This window comes from Haliotis cracherodii, unplaced genomic scaffold (assembly GCF_022045235.1).
Source record: "Haliotis cracherodii isolate W230 unplaced genomic scaffold, xgHalCrac1.p SCAF_15, whole genome shotgun sequence".
Classification (NCBI taxonomy): Eukaryota; Metazoa; Mollusca; class Gastropoda; order Lepetellida; family Haliotidae; genus Haliotis; species Haliotis cracherodii.
Window position 1 is genome coordinate 7,884,018 of NW_027266270.1, and position 23,726 is coordinate 7,907,743.

The 23,726-nt window shown below is 37.3% G+C and overlaps 2 protein-coding genes across 2 annotated transcripts in view; one reads left to right on the forward strand and one right to left on the reverse strand.

The window, feature by feature from the left end:
* Positions 1-5,313, forward strand: part of LOC139462215 (sushi, von Willebrand factor type A, EGF and pentraxin domain-containing protein 1-like) — a 30,138-nt gene extending 24,825 nt beyond the window's left edge. The window contains exons 21-26 of the mRNA XM_071243809.1: positions 136-330; positions 544-699; positions 967-972; positions 2,230-2,259; positions 4,372-4,486; positions 5,103-5,313. Of these exons, the coding sequence (XP_071099910.1) occupies positions 136-330; positions 544-699; positions 967-972; positions 2,230-2,259; positions 4,372-4,486; positions 5,103-5,313 (713 nt within the window). The remainder of the gene's footprint in view (positions 1-135; positions 331-543; positions 700-966; positions 973-2,229; positions 2,260-4,371; positions 4,487-5,102) is intronic.
* LOC139462218 (xylosyl- and glucuronyltransferase LARGE1-like) overlaps positions 1-23,726 on the reverse strand; it is a 472,136-nt gene that overhangs the window by 387,066 nt on the left and 61,344 nt on the right. The gene's annotated exons all lie outside the window — the stretch shown is intronic.

Sequence of the window (23,726 nt, forward strand, 5' to 3'; positions counted from 1 at the left end):
AATAGTTCCTGCTTCAATTTGGTTAACACAAATATATACAAATCCCCAAAACAGTGATACTACGTTCCAACATTTTTTGCAACAAATTGTCTTTTCAAGTCATGTAACTCCCTGTCTTTAACTCTTTTTTTGCAGTTACTACAGGCCTTACCAACTACCTGAACAAACTCATGAAGTCCGAACTTTCTGTCCAAACACTCGTTAACAGCAGCAACACACTGTTGCCACTTACCATAGATGGCACCACCTACCAGGTCGATACAAATTCAATGTCGACGACGTCATTGACCATCTGTCCATCTGGAAACACGCCCACAGAGGGTGTCTGTGGTCAGTCCAGTCACTTTCATTGAGTTCCACTATTAGTTTCCTTCTTTTGTTTTAAATTTGTATGAAGCTCAAATTAATTTAAAAATATAAATGACATTTTGTATGCAACATTTTCGTATAACCACCTCTTTCCACATACAAAACGCCATGCTGAAAGGTTATGCTTAGAACTCTGGAATTGTCGAACGTTGCAATATTCTTCCATCTGTTCAGGACAATGTCCCCCGGGAACAAAGGAGGTGAGCGGCAAGTGCGTGTTGTGCGAGAAAGGCACTTATCAACATGAAGCAGCCAGCGCGTCATGCCGAAGGTGTCCGTCAAGTACGACAACTCCTGGTGTGGGAGCGGATGATGTCAGACAGTGTACAGGTAGGTTGTACACCATTTGATAGACTCACTTTTAGTTAAAAAAATGGCCATGAGTCAGTGATGTGATTTAATAATATAACAGACCACCTCTGTGGTCTTGGGGGTGCAAGCACCTCGCTATATAAGTGCAAAAATCTTGGACGGGACGTTAAACCCCATTTCACCTCACCTGATAATATAACGTCACTTTAAGTGGGTCAGAAATGTCTATTTTCTTAATTTAGACAAGCCCTCATGTGATTCATAAGGATTTGAAAACAAATATAGTTACTGGTGAATCATGCTTTATCCATGGTAACAAAATTGTAGCAATATCCTAGCGATATCACGACGGAGACACCATATATGGATTTCAAAACGAGTCCTTACTGAGTAAATATTCAACATCATAGCATCATTACCATTTGAAAATTGAGGATATGAATGAGATTTACCATGTGCACTGCTTCAGTATTTGGGCAAGTTTGTTGAAACAACTTCCGTAGTTGATGAAAAATCAGTGGGAATTAGGTCATTCGAACTAATCCATAATTCAAGGATTCCACGTGTGTGGATGGGGTTATATTCCTTACATTCCTGTTTTCACGTTGTAATTCATCATCATAATACAGCTACGTTTCCAAGCATCTCAGTTTCTGTGTGTAAATGTACCCATCATTTCATTGCTTGTATCACCCATGTATGGTGGAGTGACGGAAGGAACGAATGACTGTGATGCTGCATGAATACATGTCTAAACGTTAGCAAAGCCTGCATGTGCTATCCATCTCATGCCCCTCATCTACATGCTAATATCAAAGGCTTTGCTTAAACATTTTCATAATTCTAATATTTTTATATATTTTGAACTTTTGCAGATATTAAGTAAATAGTGAATGAGCACAATGGACGTTCATACAGTTTGGCCCTCACTCTATGAAGGTTCATACTCCAATGAACTCACACAAAGTGAACGTCAATTCTTAAATAAACAAGTGATTTCATCAGGTGTATAAGTATTAGATATATAAAACAACAGAGTCCAGTTATTGGTGCTTGCACCGTTTTGCTATATTCTAAATTGATTCCCCTAGGCTTGTCAGGTTCTGATGATTATTCGCTCAGGTTCGCTTGCATTATGATCCTTCGCAGTGCTCGACAAGCATCACCTCTAACTTTCCTCCAACATGATATAACTGAAATATTGTTTAAAGCAGCGTTACACTCACTCCCTCACAGATCTATTCTATCATCACATGTGGCTCAGAAAACACCAATTTATCCGAAACTGTTAATATAATCTATTATTCTACTACATGTTATCTTGACATAAATCAGTCATAAAATTAATGTAATCATCGATCCTTTATTTCAAAATTCATGTTTTGATGAGTGTAACACAAATCATGTATCTATAACTTGGTTCGGATTATGTTAAATTATCAAACCATTTGCATAGATAAATGCAACGAATATCAATATCGATTTTTCATTATATGTATACCATTTAAACCATCAGCAGTAATTATTTTAATTTCGAAACATTTTCAGATGAGGAGGCGGACTCTGAACGTGATCATGGTAAGTTGCAATAAAGAAGGTTCAAATTAAAAGCTGCTAACAATAATTTGAATCTGCTTGGCCTCTGGGAGATAAGTCATATAAAAATCTTGTATAGAAAAAATTGACAATTTTGATTTCATGTTGTAGTATATTCGGTTTGAACCTAACGTTTATATCAATTCATATGCGTTTAATGAAATTTGTGTAGGCAGATTATCGAGATAATTGTTGATTTTCTGGCGTTGACGTTTTATATTTCCATATATATTGTAATATGAATAGCGATGTTATTGCTTTAACAAACTACGAAATCTGTAATATTGATATATGTGAGTAAACGAATTCTGGTAAAAACTGATTGAAGAATTATAATGGTCCATATTCTGATGGTGTATCTTAAAATAAAATTGAGGCAAACATCGTGCTGCTAAACCTTATATTAATCTCAATTAATTAACAAAAATGGCTATTTTTCTACTTTTCCTGTCATCTCTGTAACAGTAATCATTGTCGTGACCTTGTTCTTGGGTACAACTAGTAAAGTATATGGAAGGTATGGAAAATAGCAGCAACAAGATTGCAAAGTGCCCATAACATGTCATATCTAAACTATTTATGATCATCACTGTTTAGCCATTTTGAAATACCCTTCCCCCTGTTGTTTTCGTACTTTTCATGTTTCACTTCCAGATCTTTTTGAGGGTTTCTTTGCATTTGATCACATGGAAGCAGAATACAAAGGCAGTTATGTTTCTATGCAAACATGGACATCCAAATAAAACATATTCATCAGAGATATTTGTATTCATTTTGGTCTCATCAGATTCACATCGACGATTGTGTATTATTAAACGTGGTTCGATAATTCTTGGTGTATTCAACTTTGAGAGAAGTCAATTTTCCTCGCACGAAAGTTAGTTTAGTCTTTGTCCGTGTACCTTTTGAGTTCTTCAGGATTATGGAGCTGAAGGCTTATGAGATGGTCATGACATTTGATCTTAATAATTTCGAGACTAACTCTAATCTTAATAAAACTCAAAGTCATCACAAAACGACCAATTGCTTAAGCTTCCACTTGTCGTGTTCATCCACCGGATGGGCGCCAATTGCACGAGGTGAGCTGAATGTGTGTATTCTTTCTCAGTTGTCTTTGTCTCACCAGCTGTCAATCATTTCATCTGTCTTGGTGTCTTCAATGGTTTTCGCGCATTTCAAGTAATGCTACATCCTTATGTGCATGGGAATCGCCTTCAATGTTTCAAGGACAATATTTGTTGACTTCAACCACCGAATGGGCGTGCTAATGAAACGAGATGAAATGGACGTGTGTCTTCTTTCTCAGGAGGTCTTGTCTCATCTGGTTCTTTTGTCTGTTTGGGGTCATCACAAACTTCAAGTAACTTTCCATCTCTTCCTTCTGGTTTTGGGGATTCCTCGCAATGGTCCAATGACACTCATCTTACGTTGCAACACATAGGAAAAGCCATGTCCACCATCATGTCATTAGGTACCACAGATTTCTCAGGAATACCTCACACATACTGGGAACAAATGTGGTGCCGTTTACTCCAATTATATAAATGTTTTATCAGAACTCATTTTCTGAACTCGGACTTTTCTGAACTTCGGCTTTGATTTTGACTTGTGAATAAGATTTTAGATGATATCAGTAATTTACTGATGGTAATAAGTTATAACCGACCCATCATTAATTAAAAAAATACAACCCCATACGTTGTGAGGTCACTGCTTAACATCGTGACTAACATTACTTCATGCTTAGGTTAAAGTATTTTTGTTTGATACATACAATAATTCAGCATCAAATAATTTGATTTAATTTCTTGAAAAATGTAGATAGGGATGTTTTGAACCAATCACCTCCGTGGCGCAGAAGTTCTCACTGCTGCATGTCACACTAGTTCCCGTAACAGTTGTACGTTTGTACATCTGTTCACGTCCTGTTCTAAATATATTTGTTAGGGCGATAGTCGCATTTTAGTCTCTACATCCCCATGACACATTAGTGCACAGCCAAATCAAATGAACGGTTAAAGTTGTTCGCCACTGGGCCGATGGTTCTTACAAACCATGTACATGTAGCTATGCACTATTTGTTTTTGTTTATAGAACCCCAATGGAAGATCATTGCTATTGGCTTGTCCTGTCTCAGTGGGGCATGCTTTATCGCTGTTGCTGTTATCATTGTGGTGAAAAAGAAGGGCTATTGCAAAATTCAGAAAAGGTAAGAAACATATTTGGTGTGTATTATTTCATCTTGTCAGTATCATTATGTTTATTTAGCTTTACTTATATAAAGTTCTGTACCATCGCTTATAATCCTGAACCGTGATGATCCGGGTAGAGAACAGGTCTGGTCCAGACTCGATTATTCACAGAGCGCCGTCTTGAATATTGTTTGGTGTGGCGTAAAACAACAACCAAATAAACACATTTTCTAAACCTCGTACAGATCTTTTGTCTTCAAACGTGTAGTATATGTAGGTACATTAACACATGTAGACATGCAGGAGCTGAACGATGTAAGGTAACATAACGAGGAATAAAGACGTTAGTCGAGCAACTTTATTTTACAGTATTTCAGTTAGACCTTTGTATCAGAGGAAAGACCAATCAGAGTTTGTGAAGCAATGGTCCCAATGGTTACATGAGTGTAAAGATTTGACAGCGAAATCCGATGTTTAGGCATGGTCTTATATGAAGGTTGTTCTTTAAAATACGTTTCTTCATCACTAATTGTAAAATAAATATACATGTCTTTAATAGACATATGAGAACTTTAATAAACTTTCCGTCTAGTAACTTACGGATATATTATCAGGCTATATGTCTACTTTCAGTTCACCTAGACCATCTACAGCAGGATCGTTCCACAAGATGTTCCATCATCGTGTGTCCGTAGCTTCCTTACCACCACCCTACTCTCAAGAGGAGCCCCAAATGCCCCCTTCATCAACCTCAGCTTTCAGGACTCAGATTTTAGTAATGGAAGCTCCAGAAAAGAAAACACCAATAGATCAAATTCCACCACTAAAATGTACATTCCAATAAACTCCTGGCGCAGCGCAAAGATAAATCAACATGCTGAAATAGCTTGATCTCTGTTAATTCTTTAGGCGCTGTTTCGGACCACATCGAAAGTTATATTAAATAACCTATTGTTATGACCCATAATGACGAAATGACCAAGTGAATATGTCATTGCTCAATAAAAGTTTGCATTTTTGAATAGATTGTAAGATATGTTTAAGCATATTCATTAATGTCTCAATTGGTTGTTTCGTGAAAATATTGTGGGTCACATTATAGTGTTATGAACACATCTTCTCTTGTGTTCAGTGGTATTTGTAAAACGTCTTCTATGGTGTTCAGGATGTCCCGTCTTCCATCCGATCTGATCCATAACAGCATCCCACTCATTCAACACATTGATCAATGTGCCGGGCCTAAAGCACCACATTTTTTTGGTATTCCTGTTTTCTCAATGTGAAAATGATGCATTGGGAAAGATGACAGAAAGTTATTTTATTATTATTTTTAACCAAACTTAAGTGACCTCAAATGATTGAATTATTTATTACGATTATTGTACGTAATCCTGCCTCAATAATACTTACATGTATTTCTATACAGCAAACTACGTGTATACACGCTTATAATGAACTGACTGATGTAACGAACTGCTGTGCCAGTCCATTTACTGTATTCATGCTTATAACGAACTATGGTTATAACGAACTAAACTTAATTGACCCTTTGTGTTCGTCATAACCGTAGTTTACTGTATCTCTGTATGAGTGCTACGCACACCCCACACAACATTATGCGTCTTACTGTGACGTCACAATATTTAGATTGCACAATGACGTCATACTATGTTAAACCGGTTGAGTAAATTATACAGCTCATCACTGGACTATTGTACTGTGCTGTTTGTCAAACAGTTATACCTGGGTGGCCCAATTGTCTAAGGCGCCGCGATTCGCTGTGCAGAGTTGTGTCCCTTGGCACGCCAGAAACCTTAGATTGTGGGTTCGAATCCCGGATCCTCTCGATTATGTTTCTAGGTTTCACCATACCCGTGCTCGTGGGTTTCAGCGAAGTGGTAAACGTCTGAGACCTGCATCACTTCGGGCTTTCCTCCAATATTAAGCTGACACGCCGTGATATAACTGGAATACTGTTAAAAACGGCGTTAAACCCAACTCACTCACTCACTGAACACATGATTATTCCTCACAATCTATCTTCTACAATGTCTGTATTTCATGTTCTGTTTAGTAGATAAAGGTATATGTAACGTCTAAATAAATGTCTGTATTTCATGTTCTGTTTAGTAGATAAAGGTATATGTAACGTCTAAATAAATTATGCAAATACAGAGTGGAAGTCTGCCTTCACTTATACTTTTTTGTAGTTAGTCAGATTGGTTGGGAATATCAAAATCATTTTGACAAAACGTCAACGGCAAATTAAATATAAGATGTGCATCATTTCGTGAAAGTTGATCTACGTATGTGTATTCATGGGGACAGGACATTTATAACAGTCACCATCCCCATGTACATGTACACCAAGTGTGTTCTTCTCCTTGATGATCTGTTTCTTTGTGCATATCAATTTGAATTTCTTGAATAGTGAATTGGCCAAGAAATGTACTTCAGGTATATTGATAATCTGATAAGGTCCAATATTGGTCAAACAGGAAATTCCCTTCAACTGATTTACCCACCTGAAATTAAAACAAATCTGTTTCATATTTTAGATATATGCATAAAAGATCTAGCGTGACTATCATCAAGACTGCATGACTTCATAGGTTTCAAAAGTCACCTTTTTCTATATGTCGAGCATGGGCGGTCGGGTAGCCTAGTGGTTAAAGCGTTCGCTCGTCGAAGACCCGGGTTCGATTCCCGACATGGGTACAATGTGTGAAGCCCATTTGATGTGGCTGGAATATTGCTAAAAGCGACTTAAACCATACTCACCCACTCACTATATGTCGAGCAATATCCCAGTAAATCTCTGGTGTCTACATGTCACAACTTTTTATGTACAGTCGAGCGTCAGGCGACTCAGTCAGTTGAGAATCAGCTGACTGATATGAGTTACAACCTTCATTGCTCCAGGGATGCTTTCAAAAAGTGTTATGTGCACTTTTGGAGGACAATTCCAAATTTGACGCATGAGTGACATAAATAATGTCCGATGTAATTCCGATGTGATGTTTATTGGAAATATATGAAAATAAAGATTCGTAAACACATGCTTAGGATGATCTCAGAATCACACATTGGACTCTGCTATTTCTTATGATTATGGAAATCGACTTATCTATATACTTCACACACCATCACCTGTCCATTCACTTTTGTTTACACCAGCAACCTGATGTCGTCTCCGTGGTGTTGCCATGCAATGTAACTACCAATGACTCATGACCTACTTTACTTTTAGGTAGTAAGCTCCAGAACTACAGTAGGCACAGAGGATACATCGATGTGTGTATACGTCTTTACTGTACATACTAGAAAAAGGAAACTATGACATTGCATGTATTTTCAAATGCTGAAGTAAATGTCACCATATCAAATTGGGGCGGTGGGGGTTCATTACCTTCAATGTGTACAATAAAGAAGCCTATAGCTGGTGTCCTCCGCCATGATATTTGTCAAATATAGCTAAAATCGACGTGAATAAAGCGACAAACCCCTTTCCATATCCAATAGAAATGACTACATAAAGCAGAGTCGATTGTACAATTCAGACTATCATGAACATGTGTTTATGAATCACTATCAAATTGTTATGATACCAGGTGTTCGCAAAAAGGTGAGCGTATCCTGCCCCGCCGGTGGCACCTGTCACAAACAACTGCAAAGGCAAGTCAATCGTTCACCTAAAACACATGGGAACATACGGTACAAGTCAAAATAGGGAATTGCATCGGACATCATTTTTGTCAATGATGCGTCAAATTTGGAAATGTCCTCCACATGTCTACCATAACACTTTTTCAAAGCTTTACCGAGGCCTTGAATATTGTAACCTTGATCAAACAACTCCTGGGTAAGAGTCGTAGGACGCTTTTTGAAATCTTGGAAGAAATGTAAACACCAAAGGTTGTAGCTGAGACTTATGCTCATGAAACAGTGCTATGACCTAGGTTTTGTAGTTATAATTTACTAGGAATCTAGCAGTAACTGATTACCATTTTCACATGCCAACAATGTCTCTATTTCGCATTATTTAATTTGTCTGTGTATTTTGTATAAACCTAAACTGACATTGACCCTTTGACCGTGATGTCTGCTCTCCCTTCATGATTCGAATGACCGGGATATTATTTGCAAACAGGTATGTTTTCGAATCAAAGAAATACATTGAGATACTGCTTACACCGAGAAAATGAATTACAATGCATTAAACACTAATGAACTGACCGAAAAACTTAACGTCAATGTGCACACTTCTACATACACAATGTGTTATTTTCCTTTCTTTGACTTCAGTTTATTGACACAAATCCAAGATGTCTGTCAATATGTAAAAATAATTTATCATGCAATATAATATCAAATAAACCGATTCGGTATACTTGTGCCGCGATCCAATAAATACGCAAATGGGACATCTAGCATGAACTTATTTTAATAAGATCTATACATCGCTGCTATGCCATGGCTGCAAATCAAGCGTATCTCTATATCATAAAAGGGTCTGTTTACCAAGGCAATTTATCAAATGCTTTTTAAACTTACTTTTGTTAATAGAAATGTCAAGAGTTTTAAAGATGACATTATATGATAAAGAGAGAACTAACCAACTGTTTTTTCGAAACGTAAATATCATATTTTAGGAATAAGACAAATATATATTATGCTCGCCTGAGGCGAAAACACACTTTTCTAATAATGTCTAAGTAGTTTTCTGATTGTTGAAATTATACACGACATGTCGGATTGTATGGAGGGCAGATATGTTATACATTGTTGGTGGCGATAAGATAGCTATCGTATCTCCTTACGACGCTGTTTATTCACCGATCACTTCCTGACAATTTGAACCCATTGCTTTGTTATCTGTAACCGATGGTTGCATGTCTGAAACACATGTCTGTTGTGTATGCATTCTCCGATATCACAAATCAAATCAATCGGAGTGTGCAACAGGAACAGGTTTTTGATATTACATGTACAATAACTCTTTTGTCTAAAATAGTCAAGCTGTTCTGTGGCATCCATTTCACTCTGAAAGTGGTGGGGTAGCCTTGTGGTTTAAGCGTTCGCTCGTCAAGTCGAAGACCCGGGTTCGATTCCCCGCTTTTGTACAATGTGTGAAGTCCATTTCTGACGTCCCCTGTCGGGATATTGCTTGAATATTGCTAAAAGCGGTGTGAAACCACACTCACTCACTCACTCACTCACTCACTGAAAATGAGCCTCATTCAGAGACAAGAGAAAACATGAACCCAGAGAACTCAGGTACATGTGAGTCAGTGAGTATGTTTGGGGGCAATGTCCAAATGTAAACATGTACATCGGAAATAGGCTTCACCCACTGAACCCATGTCGAGAATCGAACCGGGGCTTTAACTCACCAGACTAACGCACCTCCCCAAAGATAACATGCATGTGGAACACAAGTACATTACTCATAAATTGCCAATACAAGAGAATAACCAGCCTAGATGTTTGGCGTAAAGGGCAAATAGTTGTGGAAATTATATAAACAGATCACTGAAAATCAATTATGACACAAGTGATGACACCATAAAGCAAACCGATGGTGGGGGGTCACAGTTAGCCACCCGCTGGTTAATGTGGAGATACTGTTGTAGTCCAAGTGGGGAATCAAGTAGAGGCAGAACTGGCAACGATTACACTTCAGTTTCATCTAGATTGGCTATGTAAACATTTCACACACAATGATGAATTACAAATGCCTTATTGGTATTCCAACAAGAAGACGCCGCTATTGCAAATTATATAGCTTAATAATCATTGATACCCAATTTTATTTTGTTCTTGACAATATCAATGCAATTGCGTGCCTCACTGACGGACTAAATTAATCCTTGGCACTCAATAAGCATTATGGACGTAAAAAACGACAATTATCAAATGCTTGACCTGTTTTGTTGCAGATGAAAATATGTATGTAGAACATATTGTACATGTCATAATAAGAAATTACATTAGGCACCATTTGGGTCACTGATGGGTCAAATGTGGAAACGCCTCCGCCTGTGTACCGTAAAACTCTTTAAAAGCTTTAAATTAAATAGGCCTAGAATGTTATAACTCGGATCAAACAACCTTTAAGCGAGAGCCGTATGCTGCGCTTTGAAATCTTTAAAGAATGAGCATGTTGATTGTTCCGAAGGAACAAACACATGCAAAGGTAAGTCAACATAGTTTTATTCATTCAGATTCCATCCATTTCTACACGACTGAACTTGTCATTGCAAAGAAGTCCCTCCTCGAACACGTGTCTCGAGTTCATCTGTACCCGACCTGTGCTCGAGTATCCGTCACAGCTCCATCAATAACATTGAATTCACGTACCGAGTTATCCTTCTCTGTCCTCCTTTTAACAGCAGTGGTGGATTATTCTCCAATGTTAATTGTTATACCGCTATACAATGTTGAGATCAATACAATTTGCAAACCTTTTTCCGGAATCATAAATATCATAAATCTATGCTAAAAGCAGACTTCATTATCCGATTCCCACTATTTCTTTAGCAAGTGTTTAGGAGTGTTCAGGAAAGTTACGCTATTTCCTGTAAATTATTAATGGGTTGCGTGTGCCATGATTACTTTATAAACAGAACTATGTATTTGTATACGACGTCCATATTCTTTAGTACCAGGTGCGGGAGTGTATGGTGATTGATAATTTATAGAGATAGGAGTGCATATGATCAAGGTGTGTTCAGATAGTGATCACTTATTCTTTATGGAGAGATCGATTTTGATATCCAGAAGAACGATCTATTCTTGACGCCACACATACTCAGTACAGATATTCCTTAATACTTAGTCTACATGTTAGCTGCCCCTGTTTTATACAGTACAAGGTTTGTGTATTATACAGGGCGCATCATACCAAGCGTTAAAATATGGTTCTTGTTTGTTACCCTGTCAGTTCCTCGGCTAGTATTCAGTATGCTATGCCTGAATGGCATACTTGTTAAAGTATATTTAATTATCCTAATAACCCTTCACTCTGTGCAGATCTTAATTTGGTTGATATGTATGTAGGTCTGTTGTGGAAAATAACTAACACCGCGTTCCCGGTGGTATATTTACATGTGAACCACGAAGTGTGTCAAGTCCAGCCACATCCAAGTTCTGGGTGGACAGATATTCATTTTGAATTTTGTACAAGTACAAATGCAACCCAACTAAACTACTGTTATTCAAAATAACAAGTAGTATAGGCAATAACAGTTCTGCCGCAACTCCACTGGAGCTAGATTTATATACCTATAATGCTACTACAGAGGGAATTTTTTATGTGAAAAGGATGATGTGATTCAATGATCGTCATGAGATTAATCTAAATTAACTCTAGCTCATCACCACCTGGAGCTACTACAGACGTAATTTTTTATACAAAAAAAACCGACAATGAGACTAAACTAAATTGTAAGGAAAATATTCTCTATTATGTTTACTCATAGGCATACAATTATTTTGAACAAAGTGATATTCAACATTTTCACTAAGTTCTTCGTTCATTTTACTAGGAGACCAGACTATATGCTCTTTCAAGATTGGAAAGACAATTGATGACCGTATTTGGTTGGTTTGACATCACTGATATAATATATACCCTGTGGTAATTCTCGCCATTTGATTGGCTTTTAATTCTCCATTATCATAGACTTATGTAAGCATTCGTTTAAATGTGATCCAACGATAGGAAACAATCTATTTTTAATCTCCTACCAGTTCTTTTGTTTTGGCAGAGACTAATTGACGCGCTTGTTGTCTCCCCTGCTCTATGAACTTTTTCCCCGTCTTCGCTAATACCACTGGTCTTCCAAGAATTTGATCGAATCTCCTGCTTCATTACGTTGTATTTGGTTAGTTCTGACAACACTAAACGAAACACATCCTCGGATATCTTACAATCAGCCAGTGCTGTTGAAATATGATCCTCAATGCTGTTCAACTTTGCTTCAGCGAGTATCCGAATATTATCATGTTTTAATGCTGAATTCCTTACCATGAAGTATGTGCTATGGCTCGACATGCAGACCACAGATGATGACCAACTACACGGCAGTGGGCGGAGAATAGAAAATGCTAGTTAGGGTGTAACTATACAGATAACGAAGCTCTTCGAAACTGCTGGTAAATTAAACATATATTTGTACGTGATTATGGACGCGCAACTTAATATACAGAATGGAAGATTCATGCAAGCGATCTATTAATAATCTTTCACCTAAAGAACTGCACTGCGCTATCATCTGCAGGCTAATGGTTTGCGGAAAAACATCTTTTATTCTAGATATTATACAAAGTCATTATCGGGATGCTTTTTACCATATTATTATTCTATGCCCGACTATAAACGTTAATAAAACATACCTATGGAGAGATAGGGTAATGAATGATCCCGGTGTGTACAAAGTTGATCAGGGCGATCGTTAACAAGACTGTTTACACGTTTGTCATGATAAATACAAAGAAAAAAAAACCTTTTCATAAAGAACTTACCAAAAAGAAAGATATGCTTTCATATTTAGCATTCTCTGGTCGGCATATGGAGCATAGCCTTTGGATACTTACTGAAAAAATACAACTCTGTCCTGAAAGATCTCAGAGATCAGACCAAATGGGTTGCCCTGTTTCATTGCAAAGAACGAGATTCATTTGAGGAATCTCTATGCGAAAATGATGTTATTTCTACCAAGCTCGAATGAGATAAAGTCAGAAAACTGTAAGCACTGTAAACTCGTATTAAAAACTGATCAACCAGCTGCTTATCCAATTGCTTAGCAAAATATAGCAAGTGCTGAGCAAAATTTAGCAAATTATTGCAAAATTTAGCAAATTATAGCAAAATTTTGCAAATTATAACAAAATTTTGCAAATATAGCAAAAATATAGCAAAAATACAGCAAATTGAACATTAGCAGTTATTATGTAATTATGTGGTTTTGAAATCCTCATTCTTTCACAACAGTTTATTATTTCAGGCTGTATTGGATATGCAATATTTTATTATGTTAGACTTAAATATAATATCTCCTTAGGCATTATATTGTGGAATGCGATGAACTTATCGAACAAATGCTCATAGATGAGCCAGAATCTGTGGTAGATAAATCTTTAAATAAACATAGAGAAAGACTCGCGGCTTTGGTAGCCAGTGGAAAATGTTCCCAATATTTGAGGGAAAATTATATCACTGAAAAAATTGATAACATGATCGATGAAGAAATTTAAAATGAGGTGAGGTTCAATTAGAGTTTAGCCCTCATGTAATGTTATAAAGCAATGACTAGTCCAGTTATAGAAGGCAAAATGTTGCTAAACGCAACGTATCATTCAGCAGTGGTCAATGACTTGGCCATTGGCTATGCCCGTATAGCTAAAATGATTCCCAGAAGACATAATGAAGTAATTAAACATTTGAATATTTTATAAACATATATCATGGCATTAATTGCGATGATGGATGGTGGAGCTATTGTTAATGCTCAAGCTTTTTCGGGGAGTAATTATTTATTTTCTACCATGAGGGAATCAAACGCTAAAGAAATTGAAGAGAAGCGTAAACAACATAATAAAGCATCAGAACAACTTGAAACAGCTCAGTCACAATGGGCCAGGCGCAGAATGAAGAGATTAGATTTTATTAATGATGAACTTCGTAAACAAGGACATTCAATTCAAACGTTTAAGGATGTTGAATCTGCCCTGCATGAATACCTCCTTGTTTATTGATAGACACTTGACCAAATGCCAAGGCCAACACTCTCTCAGTTTTATACGCTGTCAGAGGCTCAGAAAGACCCATGAGATAGCGTTTATAGTTTTGGGGCTTACTGGTGTGTCCATATTTAGCTACGTTATTATGCATATGATCAACTAAAAATAACCATGACAGCTCATCTATGTCGCTATGACCTGTCAACACACTATGTCAGGCTGAGTCTTATCAGCTATTAATAATAACCCTGACTGCTCAGTTATAAATAGCTCTGACTGGCTGACTGCTCATGTTAGGCTGGGCTGACACGTATTTAGACAAATGATACCAGAAGTGTATATCTATCCCAATGGTGAGGGGCACATCAAGATGTAAATTCATGGGCCAATCACAAAATTGTGGAAAGAGCTGTATGGCAGATTTTTGTGGAATACATGCCATTGCGATTAGAAAAGGGCATGTTAATTATACATGTTCTGTATGTAGGATTGGGGTCAAAGGTAGTTACTGTTTATGTAAGAGTCACAGTGCTGACAAGAAACAGTTTCAAACTATGTATGAGAGGAAAAAGGATTACCCAAATGAGAGATTAGTTCACATGTTCACATGTAGTTATACATCACAATGGTTTTTGTCAGAGAGTTGAAGGCTTTGGCAAAACAACGTGGGCTGAGAGGTTATTCTCGAATGAGAAAAGCTGAATTGATCGCTTTATTTGATAATAATAAACCTGCTGTTGTTGATAATTATTATATACGAATATAGGAATATAGGAATAAGTTACCGGCGTTCGTAAATACCTAAGTGGTTGGAAGATGGATATTAATTCCAACATGGATGTTAATGATGTTAAAACCATCGTGTCGAGCAAAATTAACGAGGGCTTAGATGATTTAAATAGTATAAAATACCAGCTGGCGGTTAAAATGTCATTGAGTAAATTAGATGCTTCAATTTAATGGATACAAGAAACTTTAGAACGCTTGACTAATAGAGGTTCCGGTTGGGGTGTGGATAAAATCGATAGTTTATATTTGGATATACCAAATTATATACCTTTCAAAGGTGTGATCTTATGTAGATTTACCCTCGTATAATAAAAAGGAAAAAAGCCATAATTAATGTAAAAAATAAAGGCGATGACTGTTTCAGAATGATGATAATATCTGCATTGTTTCCTGCAGATTCTAAAATTGCAAATACACCTTCTAGCTATCCCCAAAACGACGGACTCAACCTTGATGGTATAGACGAACCTACACCAATCTCACAAATAGTTAAGGTGGAAAAGCAAAATGATTTAGCTATGAATGTTTTCGTACATTCTCCTAAAGGAATTGTTGTACACAGGATAAGCTCTGCCCCAGAACATATTCCCAGAATCAATTCATTTCTGATCGAATAAGATGGTAAATATCATTATACGTGGATAAAGAGTTTAAGCAGGCTATTATGCAATCAAACAAAACATGATGGAAAGAAATATTTCGGTGAAAGATGCCTGCATTGGTACAGTAGACAAGATATTTAGAAGTGCATAAAGAAGACTGCAGAGGTGTTGGACAGACTGCTATCAGAATCGATATGCCTAAAGAGGGAAAAAATGTATTAAAATTTGAGCATTATTGTAATCAAATGCCAGTACTGCACATAATTTACACTGACTTTGAAGCACTTATCAAACCGGTAGAAAATACCAAACACAATACTGAATGTAGTTTTACATTTAAAACTCAAGAACATATTCCTTGTGTGTTTGGATATATAGTTGTAAGGGATGATGGGAAAACAAACCCAGCAGTGATTTATAGAGGTCCCGATGCAGTGGAAAAGTTCCTAGAATATCTACAAAATGAAGAGAGAATAATAAGGGAAAATTTATCGCGTAAGAAACCCATGTGTATGATGAGGGATGATTGGAGGGCCCATCAGAAGTCAATGAGTTGTCATTTTTGTAATAAGCCCCTCAATAGGATTCCGTAAGACATCATTGTCACGACGGGGTTATTATCGGGGAGCCACACATAACGAGTGTAACTTGTAACTAAAAATGAATTCTCAAACAATACCCCGTTGTGTTTCATTACCTTAGGGATATGATTCTCATCTCTTCAAGCAAGCTATCTCAAAGACCGATGGAAGCTTAACGTTCATTCCTAATAATATGGAAAAATATATATCCTTCTCGTTGACTAAAACTATACATTATACAGACAAGGATGGGAAAGCCAGAACAAAGCTAAGTAATGGGCTTAGATTCATAGACTCGGTACAGTTTCTGTTATCTTCCCTGGACAATTTAGCTAATGCAAACAATCACGATGACTTTGCAATAGCAAATCAAAATACTGATCCGATAACTCGTCATTTGTTGCTGAGAAAAGGTGAATATCCTTACAAGTATATGGATGATTGGTCTAGATTCTTAGCAGCTAAATTACCACCCCTTGAATCATTCTATAGTAACTTAACAGAATCTAAAATAACCGATGTCGATTATGAACACGCTGACGCTGTGGGATAAATTAGGTTGCAAGAACTTAGGTGATTATCACGATCTGTACTTAAACACAGATCAGCGTTACTCGCCGATATATTCGAGATATTTAGAAAGACATGTTTAAAACAATATGGCTTGGACCCGGCATGGTACTATTCCAGTCCCGGACTATCATGGGATGCATTGTTGAAGAAGACCAGTGTAGAACTAAAACTACTCACTGATTACGATATACACTTGTTTATTGAGAAAGGATTAAGAGGTGGTATGTCGATGACAGCAAAAACGTATTCTAAGGCTAATAATAAATTAGTGGAAGGATATGATCCGAGTAAACCCAATACGCACATATTATATCTCGATGCCAACAATTTGTACGGATGGGCTATGAGTCAACCTTTACCCATGTTGGTTTTGAGTGGGTTGATGTGAATGATATCGATGTGATATTGATCCCCACAGATTCTGATAGAGGGTACATACTAGAAGTTGACTTGGAATATCCAAAAGAGTTGCACAAAGACCATAACAGTTATCCACTAGCTCCCGAAAGATTAATGGTGATTAAAGTTTGGATGTCGGAATATCAACACTCCTTGATGGGCAATACTAGGTTAGCTTACGTAGAAAAACTTGTACCAAATTTGAAGGATAAGACAAAATATATAGTTCACTACAGAAATCTCTAGTTATATCTATCGTTAGGCATGAAAATAAAGAAAATACACAGAGTTCTAAAGTTTGATCAAAGCCCTTGGATGGAGCCCTGTATAAGGCCCCTCACCTCGATGGAGACCAACATTTCTTAAGCATAACCGAGGCAAGGTAGTTAACTCACTGTAAAAGTCCTATTTCCACCCTTGCCGAATCATGCTGGAATTTCTGGGCTCGATCGTAGCGCCACCAATAATAACCAATTATGCCCCTTTTATGCCCCTCCTATTGACCAATCACATTCCACTTCTCATATCACTTGCATTTGCTTAAAAAAAAATAGCGGTGCCAAGTCAGGATGATCTGATCAATAATCAAGATCTATATTGTAATAAAACGGGTCTTACCCCGCAAAGTGCATCAAATCACGTGACCATCTTGATTAAAAACAAGAAATGATTTCCTAAATATCTATTTACGCCGAGTTTGCGGTACACATGCTTTGCAAATCCTGCAGTCGATCGACATCTGCACGGTATTTTACGAACCGGATGTTGATTTCGTTACGCGATTTTGATTGGACTATGCATAGACTCGTTAGTCCAGCCTAAATATAACTCCTTAATACCAGCCGAGTTCAGCAAGGGTGGAAACTGGACTGGGGAGTGGTAAAACGTTCGACCTATTTGTTTTTTTAGTATTCTTATATCTTCTTATTTCTTACTTCTTATGGCAGGGATACTGCTGTGCGGCGTCAAGCAACAAACAAACGCTTACCTTTTTATACACACTGTGAGTGATGGGAGTTATCAGTGGGGCAGGACATGCTCACGCTTTTCGCGAAACTCTGGTGTTATCTCAGATTATCAGAGTTATATTCATATAAGTTTTGCCTCATGCCCAACGGAATTTCTTTCGCCTAGCGATGGAGATTAACTACACTCCGGCGTTCACACCGTATTTTTTTAAATGTGCACACCTTACTCTCTGATTATTTTCCTAGCATTGCTCTGATTTGAAACATTGACTTACGACAACACACGTAATCCTCTTCGTACTTTGGGGGCACAGGTGGCCCAGTCGTCTAAGGCGCCGCGATTCGCTGTGCAGAGTTGCGTCCCTTGGGCACACCAGAAACCTAAGATTGTGGCTTCGAATCCTGGTTCGCCCTGATTATGTTTCTAGGTTTGTCAGCAGCATGCCCGCGCTCGTGGGTTTCACCGAAGTGCAAAACGTCTGAGACCTGCATCACTTCGGGCTTTCCTCCCACATTAAGCTGACACGCCGTGATACAACTGGAAAACTGTTAAAAGCGGCATTAAACCCAACTCACTCACTCGCTCACTCTTCGTACTTTAATGTCGCTCTGCTAAAAAACATACGTCAACAGAACTGATACTTTATGAAGATATGTAGGGCCTTAATGTGAATGGAGTTTATTTAATATTGGAAAAAACATTTTCATTTATGGAAAATGCTAGGCTAAATCTTCTCATACAGTGAAAGACCCTGGCAAGCAACAATTTAGTGGGAAATTAATTGGTAATTTGGTAGTTAAATGATGTCTTTCGATTTGTTAACATCACGTACTTTTTACTGTTAATTTTACTACACCGGTAACATATTGCTCTCTCACACAATACAGTTCAAAATCAAATTCATATAACTATAAATTGTCACATAACTGAGGTAATTATTGCACTGTAGACCTATAGCTCTCATTTCAGACAAGAACAAACCCCGAGATAACCCACTCAACCTATTTCATGGCTCTAGGTGACAGCTTTCACATTTCAGCTTTCACATTCAGCTAACATTGAACGTTCAAGATCCTAGTGAGCAGCAGTGCCTTGGCACTTTTTCTTATTTTGTCATATATCATGACAGTACGTGTCAAACTTACTCGATAGACGAGAACAATTTGTAAACAAGTAATTCATTTAATACCTGCCCTACACTGTTACATGTGGTGTCACCTTAGCCAAGTGAATTTGTTCGAGGTATGCCTCTGTTCACCCAGCAGCGAATGGGTACCCGGTAGGCTGAGATGATGATATTACTTTTAACCTTCTGGCTCCTCATAGGCAGCTTGATGTGTACACCCCAGGGACCCCAGGGACCCCAGGAACCTATCCAATTTAAAGTCAGGCGTTTTTAATTATTTGTTAACTATTTCGTTTCTTTATTTTCTTAATCTACCAAATTAACCATGATCAGTATATATATATATATATATGTTGACAAAGATAACACTATGAGGAAAATGCCAACATATAGCATGTATTTTGCATAATGACCTATATATGCTTGTATTTTACATCTTCAAAATGGCTAATGTATTTCTTGCTCAAAAGCAACTTCAACAGCAACAGCGTGACGTCAACAAAATGCTTTAATTTTCGAACATGCTTGACATTTTTACCAGAATGAAAACGTGTATATATGGATTTGTGTTGTATGATTCAAACAAAAGGACCTTCATTTGATCAAATATCATTGTGAGATTTATAGAACGAAGACGTATTTGTTCCTGTTTGAGTGTTAGCTCTTATAATAAATCGAATGGATCTTTGTAGACCGATAAAGCACAGTATTGTGACAAGTCGACGATGAGAGCTTTTCTTTGAAGCTAATAAACAACGAAGTGGAAAAGTATTAATTATTCAGTGTATTTATTGTACTAAAATATTATTTACAAATGCTTCTCAAAAACAGAAACAGTGATGCTCTTTCCTAAAATCATTTGGAATATTTGATATTTATTATTCTAAAGCGTGGGTATGTTTATCAGAACGGAGGCATGTTTGAAGGAGTGGGTCAACATTAAATCGTGCATCATATCTTCACAACAAAACAAATATGTACCTTACCCATAGAGTGTTCTCAAATTCGATTAGAGTATAGAGTTTAGAACAGTCAGGCGGACAACAACTTCAACATTGTCAGGGCCGACTGTACCCATGTATGTCAATCTACAGATCAGCACATATGTTAATATTAAGCACCTAGTTATGATACTACAGTCCTGTAATGGTACATGAATCCCTACATGTTTTGTTATAAAAAAAAATTCTGTTGTAATGCACCTAAACTTTCACAACATTTAAATCGTATATTTCCTTTATGAATGAATATGGCAGGACACAAACGGCAGACATGAACAGACTGTCATAAGGTTTTCATCTATGTAAATGGGAATACGTCTTGTGTGTCAACACATGTACAATGAGAACGAGATGATTTGCAGATTACATAATGAAAAATGTGTTCTGAATATTTTGACATCGCAAAAAAATGTTTGAATCATTATGCACGAAATTACATTGTAAATGACTTATTATGCGCTATGTGCTGTGTGTTATCAATAATAACCATTTTATTGACTGAACTGAACTCTTTGAAAACATAAATGTGTGAAAACATCTGTTCGTACAACAAACTCAACATTGATGAATAAGTAAGGATAAGAATTTATGGATGAACAACTTTTCACACGCGTCACACGCTCTTAATTGTAATAAAGTAGTTGTTTATCCATAAATTCTTACGCTCTTTTTTGTAATAAAGAAGTTGTTCATCCACAAAAATATCCTTACACAGTACTCCAACTTCTAAATGCCTATCAAAGAAGTAATGGATGAATAAAATTGTACTTCGGGATTAAAATGTCTTATATTGAAAAATATAAGATCTTATATTGAAAAAAGCCACACGAAAAATATATGCTAAATGCAAAGTCGATTGTACGATTCCGACTATTTTGATTGTACGATTCTACATTTGTGTATGCCATGGCCAGTACATGAATTTAGAGTCAGTGAAAGAAGGAACACATAGGCCTATCCTTTGAACAAATCATGTAAAAAAAGAACATGTAAATGCATGTGCCTAGTGCTTCAAAATGGTAGAAATTTCGTGAAACATTGGACCGTATGTATTATTTAAAACACACTTTCGACGCTGTATATCTCCAAATATCGTAGATACTGGATTTGAAATTGTGTTGATGATTGATTTGTTTTAACGGGTTTTAGCAATAAATATAACGATATATAAATAAAAACGAATGGTTACTGGTCTTCCAATATAACTAGAGGGTGTTCAGTGTAGCATCGTCCATTGGATGGTTTGCTGTTGCTCATACCATTGACACCAAGTTTAAATTCATTTGCCAACAACGATAGACGTTCCATACTACTTATTATGAACAATCAATCGCCCAATCACCGAAAATTAAAATTTAAAAAATGTAACAATAAGAGATTGCTTAATGGCGCATTTTCTTACTTCAATGAATGAGTTATGTCACTCACTATGAATCAGTTATGTCCCGGCGTATCCGATTCATGTGGGAAGAACGTTCACAGTGATTCATATCTCAGACGTTTACCACTTTGGCGAAACCCAGGAGCACGGGTATGGTGCTCACAAACATAGAAAACTATCAGTGCGAATCTGGTATCTTGCGTTAGGTTCAACGAAATTCATAGATAATGTTTATTTAAAGTTCTATGTGTCAAGACAAACGTGTTACAACGAGGAAGGTCGACGTCGACACATGTGTATCAGCTAGGACAGAGAGACACGGGATACAGAAACACAACACTCGAGCCAGTTACATAGGGCAAACATTTACAATCATAAAGTAGGGATCCATATCTAGTAAAACTATATATAATTGCAGACGGCTGAAGTCTGTTTTGTTGATTGTTTTGAAATTACTTTAGAAATGGTATATACAAAGGAATTTTCACAATACTTCGATTGTTCTATGTACTACACAAAGGTCACGTAATTGGGGCCACAACCACAATACTCGCACGTACAAATATACACCTAATACGTTGATGACCATGTACTGTACATGTAGATATATGAAGAGTTATTTATGGCCAACTACATTGTCTTTGTATAGCACTGACAAATGTATTTGAAACATCAACGTCGCAGTTGAACGACATCTGAAACAATGTACACCTTGACAAAGTCCTGTTGTAGCTGAAACTCACACATGTCGGTACGACAGTACACTCCCTCGCGCAAGAAAGACTCCCAACATCTGGATGTGAGTTCATTGGACAGTGCCCAAAGTCGAGAGCATTTTGGGATGTGCCTTTTCCTATGTTGTATTCCCCTATCAGAAGAAAGGGAAATTGTAATTACCTGTAAGTATCAAAATATAAAACGCATATTCACCCATAACTACTATCCTACCGTCAGAGGTTTCAAAATACAATATCACGGGTCTGTTACATGTCTGCATCGACTGAATTATGTATCTATCTCCGACAGTTATTCATTGATTTCTTTAAGCACTAAATAGAGATTGTAACCTGACATTTAACGGATTCAAATCCCTTCACGAGTGAAACAATGAAAGCGACAAAAAGATGTCCATAAGTAATCTCACCTTATTATACTCTTAATATAGACAGTCCGTTATCATTAAACCTATAGGGCGATGAGAAAGACCCGTGAAGATTCCGGGGTAGAATAGGTCATCAGCAACCCATGCTTGCCGTAAAAGGAGACTGTGCTTGTCGTAAAAGGCGACTAACTGGATGGGGTGGTCAGGCTCGCTGACTTGGTTGATACATGTCATCAATCCCAATTGCGTGGATCGATGCTCATGATATTATTCACTGGATTGTCTGGTCCAGACTCGATTATTTACAGACCGCCGTCATATAGCTGGAATATTGCTGAGTGCTGCGTTAAACAACATACCAACCAACCAACCAACGATGAGAAGCCTAGTATGGTTAACGCTTTCGTTTATGACGCCTAAGGCCAGGGTACAATTCTCCACATGGGTCCAATGTCTGGAGCTCATTTCTGGTCTCCCGTGATGTTGCTAGAATGTTTGTAAAAGCGGCGTAAAAGCATACTCACTCACTTATACACAAATCGTCTTACCGAAAATATACTTCTTTTGGCAGATGTAATTGAAATCAGATGTACAGTCATAGTCAGCCAGGTATTGTTTCCTGTAATCCTTTCCACCGTAAACTTGGACGAGTCTTGTGCAAGATCCAGTATAATTTGGCTCGCCTGGTATCCAATGCTCTTCTAGTGGCTCTTTGGTATTGTTCCATACAAAACCTGTGGGTATTAATATATGTGTATACCAGCCGAAATAATATAGTAAGTAGCGAATTACACAAGCGTATCTGTCTTTAAACACATTTATTGTTATTTTGCATCAATGCGGTATGCCCTAGCGTTTTGATGGTTTCCAAATAAAAAGCCGCAGTATGCGCTAGGGAACTTTCCTTTCCAAAATGGACTACCAAATGAGAAATATTTTCGTTTGGCAACGCTCTCAAAAACGTTTCATAATCAAAACGCCTGAATTCTC